The sequence below is a fragment of the Podarcis gaigeae genome (genome assembly GCF_964106915.1).
Source record: "Podarcis gaigeae genome assembly, chromosome: 1".
NCBI classification, from domain to species: domain Eukaryota; kingdom Metazoa; phylum Chordata; class Lepidosauria; order Squamata; family Lacertidae; genus Podarcis; species Podarcis gaigeae.
In genome coordinates this window covers 127,436,998-127,453,072 of record NC_139678.1, presented here as the reverse complement: position 1 = coordinate 127,453,072, position 16,075 = coordinate 127,436,998, and the positions used below count along the sequence as shown (strand labels likewise).

At 45.7% G+C, this 16,075-nt stretch overlaps 1 protein-coding gene and 1 long non-coding RNA gene across 2 annotated transcripts in view; one reads left to right on the top strand and one right to left on the bottom strand.

Moving 5' to 3' along the window:
* LOC310833764 overlaps positions 1-16,075 on the top strand; it is a 334,495-nt gene that overhangs the window by 149,121 nt on the left and 169,299 nt on the right. The gene's annotated exons all lie outside the window — the stretch shown is intronic.
* Positions 1-16,075, bottom strand: part of NOP58 (NOP58 ribonucleoprotein) — a 33,894-nt gene that overhangs the window by 15,935 nt on the left and 1,884 nt on the right. Inside the window, exons 2-10 of the mRNA XM_083709919.1 lie at positions 15,666-15,742; positions 13,160-13,212; positions 12,185-12,309; positions 10,507-10,643; positions 8,856-8,920; positions 6,307-6,441; positions 2,983-3,128; positions 1,951-2,077; positions 59-222 (exon numbers count right to left, since the gene is read on the bottom strand). Coding sequence (XP_083566045.1) covers positions 59-222; positions 1,951-2,077; positions 2,983-3,128; positions 6,307-6,441; positions 8,856-8,920; positions 10,507-10,643; positions 12,185-12,309; positions 13,160-13,212; positions 15,666-15,742 — 1,029 coding nt within the window. The remainder of the gene's footprint in view (positions 1-58; positions 223-1,950; positions 2,078-2,982; positions 3,129-6,306; positions 6,442-8,855; positions 8,921-10,506; positions 10,644-12,184; positions 12,310-13,159; positions 13,213-15,665; positions 15,743-16,075) is intronic.

Sequence of the window (16,075 nt, the reverse complement as noted above, 5' to 3'; positions counted from 1 at the left end):
TACCTGTAGATGCAGGTTCAAGGAATCACAAAGCAACGTGTGTTTTAGAGCACCTCACCTTTCCTTTGTTCTTGGCTGTCGTCTGCCCCACAAGAGAAGCATGATAGATCAGACCGAACTTGGGTGTGTCGCGTTTAGTCTTCAGTGCTCTGAAGAGTGCCTTTTCGGCTCCCAGGATCTGAACCGTTGACGCCGGGTGCTTAGCCAGGTTCAAGAGAGAGCCTGCATAAGAAAAGATGCAACAGGAGTTTGCAAGAATTAGCAGCCTTTGAAAGAGGACTCGGGCAAAAGAACCATGTTTCAAGCTTTATATACCTGAAGGAGGTCTCCACGCCCATCGTTCAGCCCGGACACCGAGGTCCAGCTCTGAGGGCTTTCTGGCGGTTCCCTCACTGTGAGGTGAGGTTACAGGGAACCAGGCAGAGGGCCTTCTTGGTGGTGGCACCTGCCCTGTGGAACGCCCTTTCATCAGATGTCAAAGAAATCAACCACTACAGTGGGGTTAAGAACTTAATTCGTCCTGGAGGTTGAAGTGGTAACCTTAGGTACCACTTTAGCTAATGGGAACTCCCACTGCCGCACAATTTCTGTTCTCATCCTGAAGCAAAGTTCTTAACCCGAGGTACTATTTCTGGGTTAGCGGAGTCTGTAACCTGAAGCGTATGTAACCCGAGGTACCACTATATTGTACTTTTAGTATTCTGACAGGAGCCGCCCAGAGTGGCTGGGGAAATCCAGCCAGATGGGCAAGGTATTAATAAATAAAATAACAATAACAATAACAACAATAATAACAATAATAATAATAATAAACACCAGCCTCTGAAAGACAATCTTGCAGAAGAGAGATGGTGGCAAACCAATGCTCCTTCACTTGTTATTGGACTTCTATCTACAGGGCCACAGGTTAGCTACCCATGCCATAGAAGCCAATACATACTGTATTTTTCGCTCTATAGGACACACTTTTTCCCCTCCAAAAATTAAGGGGAAATGTGTGTGCGTCCTATGGAGCGAATGCAGGCTCCTTGGCTTTAGCGATAGCAACTCTGGAGGCTTTGCGTTGCTTTCACTGAAGCCGACCCCTCTCGCTCTCCAGGCTTCAGGGATAGCCGCCTGAAGCCTTCGGAGCGCAGCGCAAGTTCCCGCTGCGTTCTGGAGGCTTCAGGTTCCTTTCGCTGAAGGCAGGAGAGTCTTGCTCTCCCGACTTCAGCAAAAGGAACCCGAAGCCTGAGGAGCGCAGCAGGAACTTGCGCTGCGCTCGGAAGGCTTCAGGGATAGCCTCTTTAGCCCCGTGCAGCCTCTCCCTGCCGGAGGGGCTGCGCACAGCCATTGCTCGGGGCTAAAGAGGAAGCCAAAACAGCGAGTGGGATGGATGTGCCATGAGCGGATGGATGAGCGGGATGGATTGTGTCATGGCCGCGCGCAACCCCTCTGGCAGGGAGAGGTTGCGTGCAGCCTGTACGCTGCTCTCTGGGGCTGGGGGGGGGGGGAATAAGTTTTTTTTTCTTGATTTCCCCCTCTAAAAACTAGGTGCACCCTATGGTCCGGTGCGCCCTATGGAGCGAAAAATACGGTAATCTGGCAATCGGCAGTAACATAATTCAACCCAGGTTAATCTGCCTTGCAAAATGAGTCCAATAAACGAGGCATTGGTTGAGTTTTACTTGGGGGAGGCAGCCAAGGAGAAGGAACTACAGCAGAGCCCAGAAGATGTCTCAGAAGAGGTAGTGACTAGGAGTTGCCTACATGTTTCGAGATGAAATCAAGCAAACTTCAGGACAAAATCATCACCGACAACTTCTAGGCTTCTGTTTCGCAGACACCAAAAGTCTCTAGGTTCACAAAGCCGGTCTTGGTCAATGGACTTGTGACCTTTTGATGCTGCGAAGTCCAGGACAGTTAAGCGCAACACGTCTCTCCCCCCCCCCCCCATTGCGTCAAGCTTACCTGCGTGAGCGATGAGTCTCGCTCCCACCAGCTCTCCCACCATGACCGTCAGGTTAGGCGCAATGGCCATCATTCTGTTTTTCAGATAATCGTACAGCTGTGCTCGATAGTCCGATATCTCGATTACCTGAAATATGAAACAAGGTTGGTCAAGGCCTGCAAAGGCTAAAGGAATTCAAGGAAGAAAACCTGGCAATTGTTATTAAGGAAATGATTATTTTTCTCCTTCCAGTAAATTACAGCAGAAAAGTTGTCCAAATAAAAGTTAACTTATTAAACCTCTCAATAATAAAAAAATAATAATAAAATTTTACTTATATCCCGCCCTCCCCAGCCCAGTATAATCAAATCAGTATTTTCTTATATAACTGTAGAAACTACTCTGAAAATGAATGAATAATGAAAAAGCCAGCTCTTGCCAACAGTCCTTCAACTAAGAAAGGAAGGTGTAATGGGTTGGTGGTACTTTGGCATGTTTAAAGCCAAAGCAGATTTGCCACCTTGGCAATACAGAAGCGGAAGTGAAATATTTTGGTATCTGAATATAAGTTGCGGCCATGCTTCTGCTGCAAATCTCAGAAAAACTGTTCACATTATGCCGATTTTAATGTCTTTAATTCAGCTACTCGAGATGGCATCAGAAGAGGTAGTGACTGTGCGACCCTCATGGTTTATACATCAGGGAAAGCATCATCATAGAAATCATCACTGCCATCAAGAATGTTGGCCTGAAAGGCTTCCAAAATTGCTTCTTTAGGATTTACCGCCAGTTAGGCTGGATCACTTTAGATTTAAAACAGAATTAGGCTCAACTGAAATAGCAATAAGGCCTTTTACACAGGCTGCACATCGACTGTGAGCAACGCTGGAGGTATGGGCTTTGACTTAAATCGCTGTTTTCGTTTTGGACCAACTGCAAATTCCAAATCCATACATCCATCCTCCCCAAGTGAATTTCAGAGGAGTAAATCCATAACGCAAATATGCCAATGAAACAAACTTTCGACAAAACGACACCACCATCGTCATCACCTGGTCACAGAGATGTTGTATGTTGCTGATGTCTTCCTCTGACACCTCAGTCCCCATGGAGATTTCTGCAGCTGCTTTCACCTCCTCCTCAACCTCCTCAGGGAGGGCCTCAGACAGGTCAGAACAGGCAAAGTTTTTTCTGTCTCCTGGGAAGCAAAATATAGTCATACCTCATGTTACGCCCGCTTCATGTTACGTTCTTTCAGGATACGTCCCGCAGTGATCCGGAAGTTCCGGAAAGGGTTACTTCCGGGTTTCGCCGCTCGCACAGATGCGCAAAATGACGCCACACGCATGCGTATAAGCGGCGAGTTGCAACCCACACGTGTGCAGACGCACCACTGCAGGTGGCGCTCTTTTCATGTTGTGAACGGGCCTTCAGAACGGATCCCGTTCACAACCAGAGGTATCACTGCAAAGGAGTTGGAATGAACGGCAAGCCGTGACAGAAGCCAAGTTTTAAAACATTTAACATCTATTTGCTTATGAACATATGCGCCGAGATGACTTACGACGTAAGGGGGAAATAGTTCTTAAAAATTAAAAAACAAAACCCTGAAGATACGATTTAAAAACGTGGTAAGACAAACGGCTAAGGCAGAGCCCTTTCCATTCAACTGCAAAAGCTTGTCAAAACAAAACTGTCTTCAACAGGTTCTGGAAAGCACAGATAACCGGGTGCCTGTCTTATCTCAATTTGCCAAGAACTTCTCTAAACATGGTGTCACAGGGTTGCAGAAAATCAAACATGGGAGCAGATGGGCTCTTCAAAGTCTTAATCAGCTGTGACTTTGAAGAACACTTCTCCACCACAGACAGGCAGCTGTGTCTTTCCACATTATACTTACCGTATTTTTTGCTCTATAAGACTCACTTTTCCCCTCCTAAAAAGTAAGGGGAAATGTGTGCGCATCTTATGGAGCGAATGCAGGCTGCGCAGCTATCCCAGAAGCCAGAAGAGCAAGAGGGATTGCTGCTTTCACTGCGCAGCGATCCCTCTTGCTGTTCTGGCTTCTGAGATTCAGAATATTTTTTTTCTTGTTTTCCTCCTCCCAAAACTAGGTGCATCTTGTGGTCTGGTGCGTCTTATAGAGCGAAAAATACAGTAATTTGAAATAGTAATCTCTACAGCGTGGTGTTAGTTCCCATTAATGTAGAATTTGTGAGTGGGCCGATGACAGTTATTAACAATCGGCTCTTGTTCTACATTTCTTTTGGTTTACAACTCCAACACAAAAGAAAGGAAACTGTACTATGGTTTGGTTAGCTTGCAATGTTAAGCCAAGCCAAGCCAAACCATGGCTCACCATGAATAAGCGTGTTGGGAGAAAAATCACAACCACTTAGCTCCTCTCTTGCCACCAGGAACAAATTCATGGTTTGTCTTAGTTTTGTGCCCAAACCCAGGGTTGTAGTTTGCCTCGATCCAAACAAACCATGAGTGGTAATCAGAGGATAAGAACTTTGTTAACACTCGTGATTTTTCTGGAGCAAAATAAACCACAAGCCTTGGTTTGGACACACTGCTCAACCAAACCATGGCTTAGTTTAACAACAACAACAACAACAATTTATTATTTATATCCTGCCCATCTGGCTGGGTTTCCCCAGCTACTCTGGGCAGCTTCCAACGTAAGATTAAAAATACATCAAAAGAAAAAAAGTTTCTGTTAATATGGCGGCGGCGATAGCAGCAGAAGTGAGGGAGCAGCAAAGTGGACACCATTTTTTCTCTGTGCAACAGCAAGATTTCTTAGCCACGGTAAGCCATAGATTTGCTTAGCAGTCCGTGCTCTCTCTTCACTGCTCTTTGGTATTTTTCATTGCGCAATTACTGAAGAATTCTACAGAATGTAGGCAATAGCACGGCTTATAAATATAGCTATTACTAAACCACAGAGCCTAGGGCTTGCCGATCAGAAGGTTGGCGGTTCAAATCCCTGCGACGGGGTGGGCTCCCGTTGCTCGGTCCCTGCTCCTGCCAACCTAGCAGTTCGAAAGCACGTCAAAGTGCAAGTAGATAAATAGGTACCGCTCCAGCGGGAAGGTAAACAGCGTTTCCGTGCGCTGCTCTGGTTCGCCAGAAGCGGCTTAGTCATGCTGGCCACATGACCCGGAAGCTGTACGCTGGCTCCCTCGGCCAATAAAGAGAGATGAGCACCGCAACCCCAGAGTTGGTCACGACTGGACCTAATGGTCAGGGGTCCCTTTACCTTTACTAATGCTATTATTATTAGAATTTATATACAGTGGTACCTCTGGTTACGTACTTAATTCGTTCTGGAGGTTCGTTCTTAACCTGAAGCACCACTTTAGCTAATGAGGCCTCCTGCTGCCACTGTGCCGCCGCTGCACGATTTTTGTTCTCATCCTGAAGCAAAGTTCTTAACCCGAGGTAGTATTTGTGAGTTAGCGGAGTCTGTAACCTCAAGTGTATGTAACCCGAGGTACCACTGTACTGCCCTATACCAGGAGGTCTCAGGGTGGTTCACAGAACAAAAGTATAAAACCATAAAATATATAATCAAAATAAAAACAACAGCCCAGTAACTCCCCCCCCCCAAGACCCACATTTTAAAAGGGCATAGGATGTAAATCAAGTCAACCTGAGGCATGGTTAAAAGGGAACATTTTTGCCTGGTGCCTAAAGGTGTATAATGAAGGTGCCAGGCAAACCTCCCTGGGGAGAGCATTCCACAGACGGGGAGCCAAAGCAGAGAAGGCCCCGTTCTCGTGTTGCCACCTTCCGAACCTCTTGAGGAGGCACACAAACGAGGGCCTCAGAAGATGAACTCAGGGTCTGGGTAGGTTCATATGGAAAGAGGTATTGCGGCCCTGAGCCATTTAAGGCTTTATAGGTCAAAACCAGCACTTTGATTTGGGCCCAGAAACTAACTGGTAGCCAATGCAGTTGGACCAGGATCGGTAATATGCTCAAACTGTCTTGCTCCGGGGAGCAACCTGGCCGCTGAATTCTGCACCAGCCGAAGTTTTCAACCGTCCTCAGAGGCAGCCCAGCGTATAACGCATTGCAGTGATAGTTGTTGTGCATTGTGGATCTCCAGCATAAAAAGGATGTAATGTACAATTTCAAAGGCAGTGAATACGCCACAATGTGGCCGATATGCAGCTGTGGTGTTCCTGCTTGAACAACACACCTCTTATTTTATCTCCTCCCTCCTGCAGCCCCCTGCTCACCCCAAAATCTGCTCTGCAGGGCTGGGGAGCTGTGTGGGGGCTGCAGGAGAGGAAGGCAAGTCCTACTGCATCTACTGGTGTGATGTTGGATGTCACCTTTTATCTAAGGAGCCCAGCACTACTCACCAATTTTCCGCACACATTTACAGTAGGTTAGATTATCTGTGATGATTTTGCCCAGTTCAGGGAAGTGCCACCCGTACCATTCTCGACAGCGCATTATATAGTTGTTCAGTTCTTTGTCCAAGTCATCAAGGAGAGCTGCGGTAGACAAATACAAAAGACACGAGCTCAGTTTCACTTTAGAAACTAGACTTGAGCTATCCTAGGATCTCAGGGAAGAAACGTACTGGCCTGGTTTCTACATAATAATAATATAATAACAATAACAACAGTAAATTATTATTTATACCCCACCCATCTGGCTGGGCTTCCCCAGCCACTCTGGGCGGCTCCCAACAAAATATTAAAATACAGTACGTCAAACATTAAAAGCTCCCTAAACAGGGCTGCCTTCAGATGTCTTCTAGAAGTCTGGTAGTTGTCCTTCTCTTTGACATCTGGTGGGAGGGAGTTCCACAGGGCAGGTGCCACAACCGAGAAGGCCCTCTGCCTGGTTCCCTGTAACCTCACTTCTCGCAGCGAGGGAACCGACAGAAGACCCTCGGAGCTGGACCTCAGTGTCCAGGCAGAACGATGGGGGTGGAGACGCTCCTTCCGGTATCTCACATTAAACCATAGTTTAGAAATGCTCAGTACTTAATCCACACTTCTCTTCTGCTGGGAACTAAGCTATGGTTTGGCTTAGTTATGCGCCAAGCTGAGCTCATGGCTTGCTTCTTTTCAAATCCCGAGCTGTAACCAAAGTTTGTTCCCAGTTTATCACTTATGACTTGTTTGCTGAGGAACAAAGCATGACTCCGAATACAGATATAATGCTAAGTAGGAACCACGGCTTATTTCCTAGCAGAACAGGGGCAAAAGGGACAGGGGCAAGGAGCAAAGTGTTTGCGATTTTAGCTCCATGCAATAGCAGATTGCACATTCACCTTTAAACCATACTTAAGTTTAATTGTAGTTGAAAGAGACTCGTGAACAAGAGGAAATCCAGAAATCTTGCGACACTTGCACCCATTAAGATCAACAACGGGGTAGTAGCCAATTATACAAGTCACTCCAAATACTAGCAGGAGGAACGGTGCAAAAAGTTACCATCACTGTTAGAAAATACCCATTTATCCGTTTCCTATTTCCCACACATGGAAAAAACAACACCCACACCCATTTGTCAGTGGTGCATAATAAATTATTATTATTATTAATTTTATTTATATCCCACCCTCCCCAGCTGAAGCCGGGCTCAGGGCGGCTAACAACAATAAAATAGTACAACATTCTAAAATCATTTCATTATAAGATTAATTCTAATAATAATAAATTTTATTTAACTTTAAATAAATTTTATTATTATTATTATTATTAATAAATAATATCATTATCTGGCTGCCACACCTACTTACTTTGCTCACTCACCCCATCCAGCTCACCCTAAACCAAAAACACCCCGTCCCCTTAGACCAGGCATGGGCAAACTTGGCCCTCCAGATGTTTTGGAACTATAATTCCTATAATCCCTGACTACTGGTCCTGTTAGCTAGGGATGATGGGAGTTTTAGTCCCAAAACATCTGGAGGGCCGAGTTTGGCCATGCCTGCCTTAGAACTTGAAGAAACCACAAGGACCTTCCCTTTCACGATTCCCCACCCACCACCACCACCTACTGGCAGCCACAGAAACTGCAGCTTGATGAAATACTTATCATTGAATTATACGGTATACCAAATAAATAAATGCAGCCCTCAGCCCCATCCCCTAGCTATCTTCAATCGACAATGAGAAGCTGTTTCTAACTCACACAGTCATCTCATCCTCGGAAAGAAAAGCCCAAGACTATAGGCTCTTGCTGATCCATATTCAAAAATCCTACTAGAGAACCAGTAGTGGTTACAATATCTAGAAACAGCATCCTTCTGTGGCTATTGAAGGAGGTTTGCCTCTCACTTACTGCTGTTATTTTAACAGGCTGATTTGGTCAGATTTCCAGCAATCATCTGACACAGTGTGGGGGTGAGTGGGATCCCATAAGCCTCTCTAAAAACCCGGTGAGAAAAACTGAATTTGCTTTTGCAGTCACAACAAAAAACCTTTTACGCAAATAGAAAGCATTCAAATGTTTTGCTGGCCCACCTAGCTAGCCCAAATTTATGCTAATCACTGGCCCTGCACCTCCCTCCTCTTGACTCTGACATCACCCTGAGCAAATACACTATACAGCGGCAAACTAGGTAGCAGAATGTTTGTGGCTACTGGTACACTCGTACCTTGGTAGTTGAAGAGAATTAGTTCTGGAAGTCTATTCGATTTCCAAAACATTCAGAAACCAAAGCGCAGCTTCTGATTGGCTGCAAGAAGCTCCTGCAGCCAATTGGAAGCCCCGCTGGACGTTCGTCTTCCAAAAATAGTTCACAAACCGGAACACTCACTTCTGGGTTTGCGGCATTCGGGAGGCAAAACGTTCGAGAACTAAGCTGTTTGACTTCCAAGGTACGACTGCATTAAGAATTCAAAAGCTGGTAGCATACACATCAAGGTATTTAACTTTCAACTGTACTCACAGATAGCTTGGACAATCATTGTATCAACTTTGTCTGGGCTGAACTTCAGCTTGTATCGGGAGAGGCTGAAAACAGATATGGATATAAACATTATATACAATAATGCACAGGACACACAGATTTCCCCCCCCCCCCCAATAATACAGTGGTACCTCGGGTTACATACGCTTCAGGTTACAGACTCCGCTAATCCAGAAATAATACCTCGGATTAAGAACTTTGCTTCAGGATGAGAACAGAAATTGCGCGGCGGTAGCGGGAGGCCCCATTAGCTAAACTGGTGATTCAGGTTAAGAACAGTTTCAGGTTAAGAACGGACCTCCGGAACGAATTAAGTACATAACCAGAGGTACCACTGTAATTATAAAGGCATTGCTATTGACTGCAATGGTGTGTTCATCTTTGCTGACGGTGCAGCGATTAATCCTTTCCCTTTTCATTTACTGACTTGTGTTTTTACAGGCAAGAAGTCTAAGGCAGAGAGCTGTGAAAACCAGCTCTCCGTGTTTGCTCCTTGTATTACTCCCTACAGGCACAAGCGTTTCAGCGAGTTGGAAGAAACCCAGCAGAACTGAGAGCAATACTAACTTGTACAAGTTACCGTATTTTTCGCTCCATAAGACGCACTTTTCCCCTCTTTAAAACTAAGTGGGAAAGTCTGTGCGTCTTATGGAGCGAATGCAAGGGGGTGGCAGGCAGGAAAAGCCCCCAAGAGCTGAACAAACATGCTTCGCGTGGCTCTTGCAGGCTTTTCCCCAGGACTGGCCGCGTCAGTCCCTTCTCCCTCCTCGTAGAAAAGCCCGCAGGAGCTGCGTGCTCCTTAAAGGGAGCGCGGCTCCTTTGGGCTTTTGCAAGAGGTGGGGGAATTGCCATAGCAGCACGCAAGGCTAAAGAAGCCAAGGCAGTGAGCGCAATCCAACCCGCTCGCTGCCTTGGCTTCTTTAGCCTAGCACAGCCTCTCCAGCTGCGGGAGGTTGAGCAAGGCTAAAGAGGAAGCCAAGGCAGCGAGCGGGATGGATCGCACTCGCTGTCTTGGCTTCTTTAGCCACGCTTCTTTAGCCATGCTAGAAAGGTTTAGCTCCCGGCTGGAGAGGTTGCGCAGCTATGGCAGATGCCAAGACAGCCAGCTGGATGGATCCCGCTCGCTGTCTTGGCTTAGTGTGGTGTAGTGGTTAAGAGCGGCAGTCACATAATCTGGGGAACCGGGTTCGTGTCTCCGCTCCTCCACATGCAGCTGCTGGGTGACCTTGGGCCAGTCATACTTCTTTGAAGTCTCTCAGCCCCACTCACCTCACAGAGTGTTTGTTGTGGGGGAGGAAGGGAAAGGAGAATGTTAGCCGCTTTGAGACTCCTTAAAGGGAGTGAAAGGCGGGATATCAAATCCAAACTCTTCTTCATTGCTCTTTGGGGCGGCGGGGGGGAGGGGGAGAGAAATAATTTTTTTCTTGATTTCCCCCCTCTAAAAACTAGGTGCATCTTGTGGTCCGGTGCGTCCTATAGAGCAAAAGATACGCTAACATGTACAAGTCGCTGTAAGTAGATGCTGGGGCCAAACTTGCCATTCCACTTCGCAGGAAACGGTATCCTCCGGGGGGAGGTTGTACAGAGCATAGAAACAAACAAGTCGGGGCTGGCAAGACGTCTGTATTACCTGTGTGCCAGGCCTAAACACATAGCTGCCATCTCCCGCGATGGAAGGCCAGTGATCAGCCCTTCCATTTGAGAACGGATGCCTCTCATCAGTTCAGTAACCATGGGACTGTGCAGGCAACTTAAGTTCAGTTTCTCCTGTAGGAGGGAAAAAAGGTGATCCCCATTTTGATATGATTGCAACAACAAATTTGTTTACTGTTGAACAGCAGCAGAATCTAAGAAAGGTAAGGTAGCCCAACGCTAACCCACAAGCAGTTCCTTGAAGTGAAATAACCATTGAGAATTCTTATTTAAGCAAATTGGCAACCAACTGTTGTACCAACTTAGCCTTTTAGATAAAAACGAAGGCACTAGCTTTAATGTTGACATTAATTCAAACCTTTCCCTGTTAACCTTTTTTTTAATCTCCATACTTCTTCACAAGTCAAGAAGTAAAGATAGCACAAGACACAGGAGATAGCAAAAAAATAATAATCCAGAAAAATGTGGCCCTAACAATCTATTACTTTAGTCCAGTGCATTATCAACAAAGCTTATTTAGAACTAGTACAATCGTACCTTGGTTTTCAAACAGCTTAGTTCTTAAATGTTTTGGCTCCTGAATGCCACAAACCCAGAAGTGACTGTTCCGGTTTGCGAACTATTTTTGGAAGCTAAACATCTGACGGGGCTTCCGATTGGCTGCAGTAGCTTCCTGAAGCCAATCAGAAGCCGTGCTTTGGTTTCCAAACTTTTTGGAACTTGGATGGACTTCCAGAATGGATTCCGTTCAACTTCCAAGATACGACTGTACTTGAATTCACTTGTTTTCCTCTTCTCTCCCTACATCTTTTCCTTCTGTATCATGCCTACTACAACAGAGGTTCCCAAACTGGTGAGCTTCATTCAGGTGGTCCACGGCATCTCTGTGGATTTATGGTTGACGCATTAAATATTCAAACGGATTTTTAATTGTTTTTTTAATTTGGTAATGGCAAAACTAGAATCCAGAGAGACGCGGGTGGGGCTGTGGGTTAAACCACAGAGCCTAGGACTTGCCGATCAGAAGGTCGGAGGTTCGAATCCCCGCGACGGGGTGAGCTCCTGTTGCTCGGTCCCTGCTCCTGCCCACCTAGCAGTTCGAAAGCATGTCAAAGTGCAAGTAGATAAATAGGTACCGCTCCGGCGGGAAGGTAAACAGCGTTTCTGTGCGCTGTTCTGCTCACCAGAAGCAGCTTAGTAATGCTGGCCACATGACCCGGAAGCTGTACGCCGGCTCCCTCAGCCAATAAAGCGAGATGAGCGCCGCAACCCCAGAGTCGGTCACGACTGGACTTAACGGTCAGGGGTCCCTTTACCTTTTATACTAGAATCCAAGTCTAAAGGCAAGGACTGCCTTGGTTTTTAATCTGTATGCAGCCCTTAGTAAATGTAAGTACCCTGTAATCAGTATATAATCATAATAATCATGGTCAGCGAAAAGCATGGTCCCAGAATATCAGTACCATCAAATCAAGCATCAACAGCCATCACTGATTAATTTACATTAAGCACACATAATTTCTGGATGCAGTGAAAAGGAAGATATGCAGCACAAACTCATTGTTTTGGAGCTATAAAGAAGACTAGCACAGGCCTTGAGAACACCACCTCATCTGAACACCACATCGCCAGGGCACATAAAAACCAGAACTTACCTTTATTACACCTCCCAGTTTGGCATCTGCTACGGCCAACTGTTCGTGTGCATCTTTGGCAACTATCTTCTTTAAGATTTTCTTTAAGTTCTTGTTAATCTTGCCTTCCACCAGAGCAGTGGATGCTTAAAGGAGAAAGCACATCATTGTAAAAAAAAACTGCAGACTGTCTAACATTCCCAGCCTGGCAAAGTTCATAATGGAACAAAATATGTACTAATACCGGCCACCCACCGAACTTTGTCTGTTGTCTCTGTGGCAGCGACCAAAAATTGGGGATTCAGTTCTACAAATGAAGCATCAGTGACAGAAGGAAGCTGGTTTTTACTCCCTCCAATTCTAAGGCTACAATCTGCTATAAAATCCCACTGAGGTTACTGAGCTAACACATTCAGATGCAGGCAAATTTGCTCATCATTCGTTTAGGCATTGTCTGGGTGGCTAGCACAGAGGCACACCATATTGATTACATTGATTTGCCCTGGTTTATAAAGAAGTATTCATCAGGAGAAGGGAATGGAAGCACATTTTCGTAAGCTACATGAAAACTAGTCCTTCCGACCACCAACTGCTGATGTGCCACAAACACAGTGGTACCTCGGGTTACATACACTTCAGGTTACATACGCTTCAGGTTACAGACTCTGCTAACCCAGAAATAGTACCTCGGGTTAAGAACTTTGCTTCAGGATGAGAACAGAAATCGTGCTCCGGCTGGAGGCCCCATTAGCTAAAGTGGTGCTTCAGGTTAAGAACAGTTTCATGTTAAGAACGGACCTCCAGAACGAATTAAGTACTTAACCAGGGGTACCACTGTAACTTGCATTAGCAGGCGGGGGGGGGGGGTTGTGGACTTAATAAGTAACACACTAGAAAAAAAGTCAGCTACTCTCACAGCTAATGATTCCAGGTTTGCCAGGAACAGATCAGCCAGCCACTAAAGAAAGGAAGGGATATATTATAACTCTCAGTTACCTGCAAGAGCTTCTGTGGTGTCTTGAAACTTCTCAAAGTGTTTCAGTTTCACTCTAAATAAAATACACCAAACAGTTTTTATAAACATCATGGGGAACAGGGTATCTGCTACCAACTTCTAAACACAAGAAACCTGAAAAATGAAAAGCCTGTAGTGACCCATCAGGTTAACCTACCAAAGAGAAGAAAGGTACCTCTGCCCGTACGGGCCAGTCTTGACAGATTCTAGGGTTGTGCGCTCATCTCACTCTAGAGGCCGGGAGCCGGCGCCGTCCACAGACACCTCCGGGTCACGTGGCCAGTGTGACATCGCTGCTCTGGCGAGCCAGCGCAGCACACGGAACGCCGTTTACCTTCCCGCTATAAAGCGGTACCTATTTATCTACTTGCACTTTAAGGGTGCTTTCGAACTGCTAGATGGGCAGGAGCTGGGACCAAAGACGGGAGCTCACCCCGTTGCGGGGATTCGAACCGCCGACCATACGATCGGCAAGTCCTAGGCACTGTGGTTTTACCCACAGCGCCACCCGTGTTTTACCCAAAGAGAAAAACAGAAGCTATTAAGTCTGACTGACAAATAGCTTCCTGCTACTAAACCATAGATATTTAAGGCTTGCTAGGTAACTATTCTAGAATGACAAAAAAACATAGTTATTAAGTATACTATATCTAAATTTTCGAATCCTTGCGATGGGGTGAGCTCCCGTTGCTCGGTCCATGCTCCTGCCAACATAGCAGTTCGAAAGCACGTCAAGGTGCAAGTAGATAAATAGGTACTGCTCCGGCGGGAATGTAAATGGCGTTTCCGTGTGCTGCTGTGGTTCGCCATAAGTGGCTTAGTCATGCTGGCCACATGACCTGGAAGCTGTCCGCGGACAAACACTGGCTCCCTCGGCCCATAAAGCGAGATGAGTGCCGCAACCCCAGAGTCGGCCACGACTGGACGTAACTGTCAGGGGTCCCTTTACCTTTATCTAACCTTGCCTCATTGCTTCTGACTCCAACAAGATCAAATTTATTATCCAAAATTATTTCATACTCCGGCCCCTTCAGACGCACTACAGCAGCACTGTCCAACAGGTCGACTGGGATCGACTTGTGATTGTCTCTTATCGATCTCCCCCCCCCCCAACAGCCCTTACTCTCGAGGAGCCAGCGCACAGGGCTTCTCCCACTCTATCTCTGAAGGAGAAGCAAGTGGCAAGGGAGTGGGGGACTCTTCCTGGCTGCCATCCCACCCATGCGGGGAGGTGTGTGTGTGTGTGTGTGTGTGTAGCCCTGTGCGCTGGCTTCTCAAAGAGAGAAAGGTTTAGGTTTACTTGAAAGGAAAAGGTGGGTTGGATCCAGGGGAAAGTTCTTCTATAGGTTAAGGTGGCGCTTGAAGGCTGTCAACTCTGCAGTTGTGCTTACCCAATTTCTGTTTTGAACTATGGGGGAAACCGCTGTGGTTGATATGTGCCCCTGACTCATTTGAAAAACAGCAAGAGTCTGGGGTACTTTAAAGACGTAACACATTTATTATGGCATGAGATTTTGTGAACAATCCATGCATCATGTTCTGATTATGTAAGACACTGTCCTCAATGTTCTTTTCTTATGTTATTGCAAGTATACAAAGTATGTATTTTAAAAAATATATTGATTTATGATGAGCTTTTCATGTTTTATGGAAGCGACTATCATTTGTTATTATTTTTATCATAAGCTCAGCCAAATATAATACGTTTTAGTTGAAGAATGACAATGGGAGAGTATGGTAGATCACTGTCAGTTTTTTATATTGGATGGTAGATCTCAGGATACTTTTAGTTGGACATGCCTGCACTAGGGAGTTCCCCAGGGAGGGGAAAATTCCCTGGTACAGCCAGAATTACAGTTGTTTAGTCTGCTCTTCCAAGAGCACCAACAATAAGCTGACTGTAGATACCTGCAGAAACGCTTGTGATGTGCTTTGAAGCCCTGACAGCTAGTTGATAGCTGTGGCTTCAAAACACCTTGCAAACAGCTTTGCTGAAATCGCCAATGAGTGGTGCCTGCAAAACCCTTTCTGCCCCAGATGTGATCTTACCTGCCCCACAACTGATTTAATATATTATGTCAGCTGTAGGGCAGGTGGCCGTGGTTTGTCCAAAATGGCCTGGCAGGCCAAATGGGGAAGCCTGGTGGGTCTAATTATGCCTGAGGGGCAGAGCTAAGAATATCAACACATTCTGTTTCATGGTTGTAGCTAAACCTCACTTCTGAGTGGTATTAACCCTGTTGAAAAATACTTTGCAAGCCTTTCCACTACAGCAAGGTTCCTGCCATCCAACTGCATCTGTAGAGTTGTGATGTCAACAGTGGAGGATGAAGGTTAACAGTTTGATAACTCTAAGAGGGAGCTGTGCGTACAAAATAACCCAAGGACTGGTGCTAGGCAAAAAACAGTGATTCCTATGTGAGCAGAGAGATGAAGGTGTACTCTATACTGGAATGAAATAATAAGTTACTTGAGAAAGTTACTTACACTTTATTGGCTTTTTCAGGAGTTTCAAATTCTTTCCATAAGCTGTCAATTTCTTGGAGTTTCTTCTCATCCAGAACCTATGACAGATAAGGAGTAAGACTAAATACACACAAAATTGACAAGATTCAATGTTGCTATGTAAGTAAGATGAAATGCACAAAACATCTCTCCAATTCCGATGTAGAAAACAGCCATTCCACCACACCAACTCTCTGCCACATCTCTAACCAGAGAAAAATCTAGTTGCAAGTGTGAGATGCCATGTTTTAAAAGTATTCAGTAAACTTACATGCTGCTTCTCAGCTAGAGGGAAAAGCCTGTGATCTCAATCAAGATGTCTGTCACAAGTACAAAATTAATCATGTTCCATGCAGTCTAATTTTATGCATCTTTACTCAGAAGTAAAGACA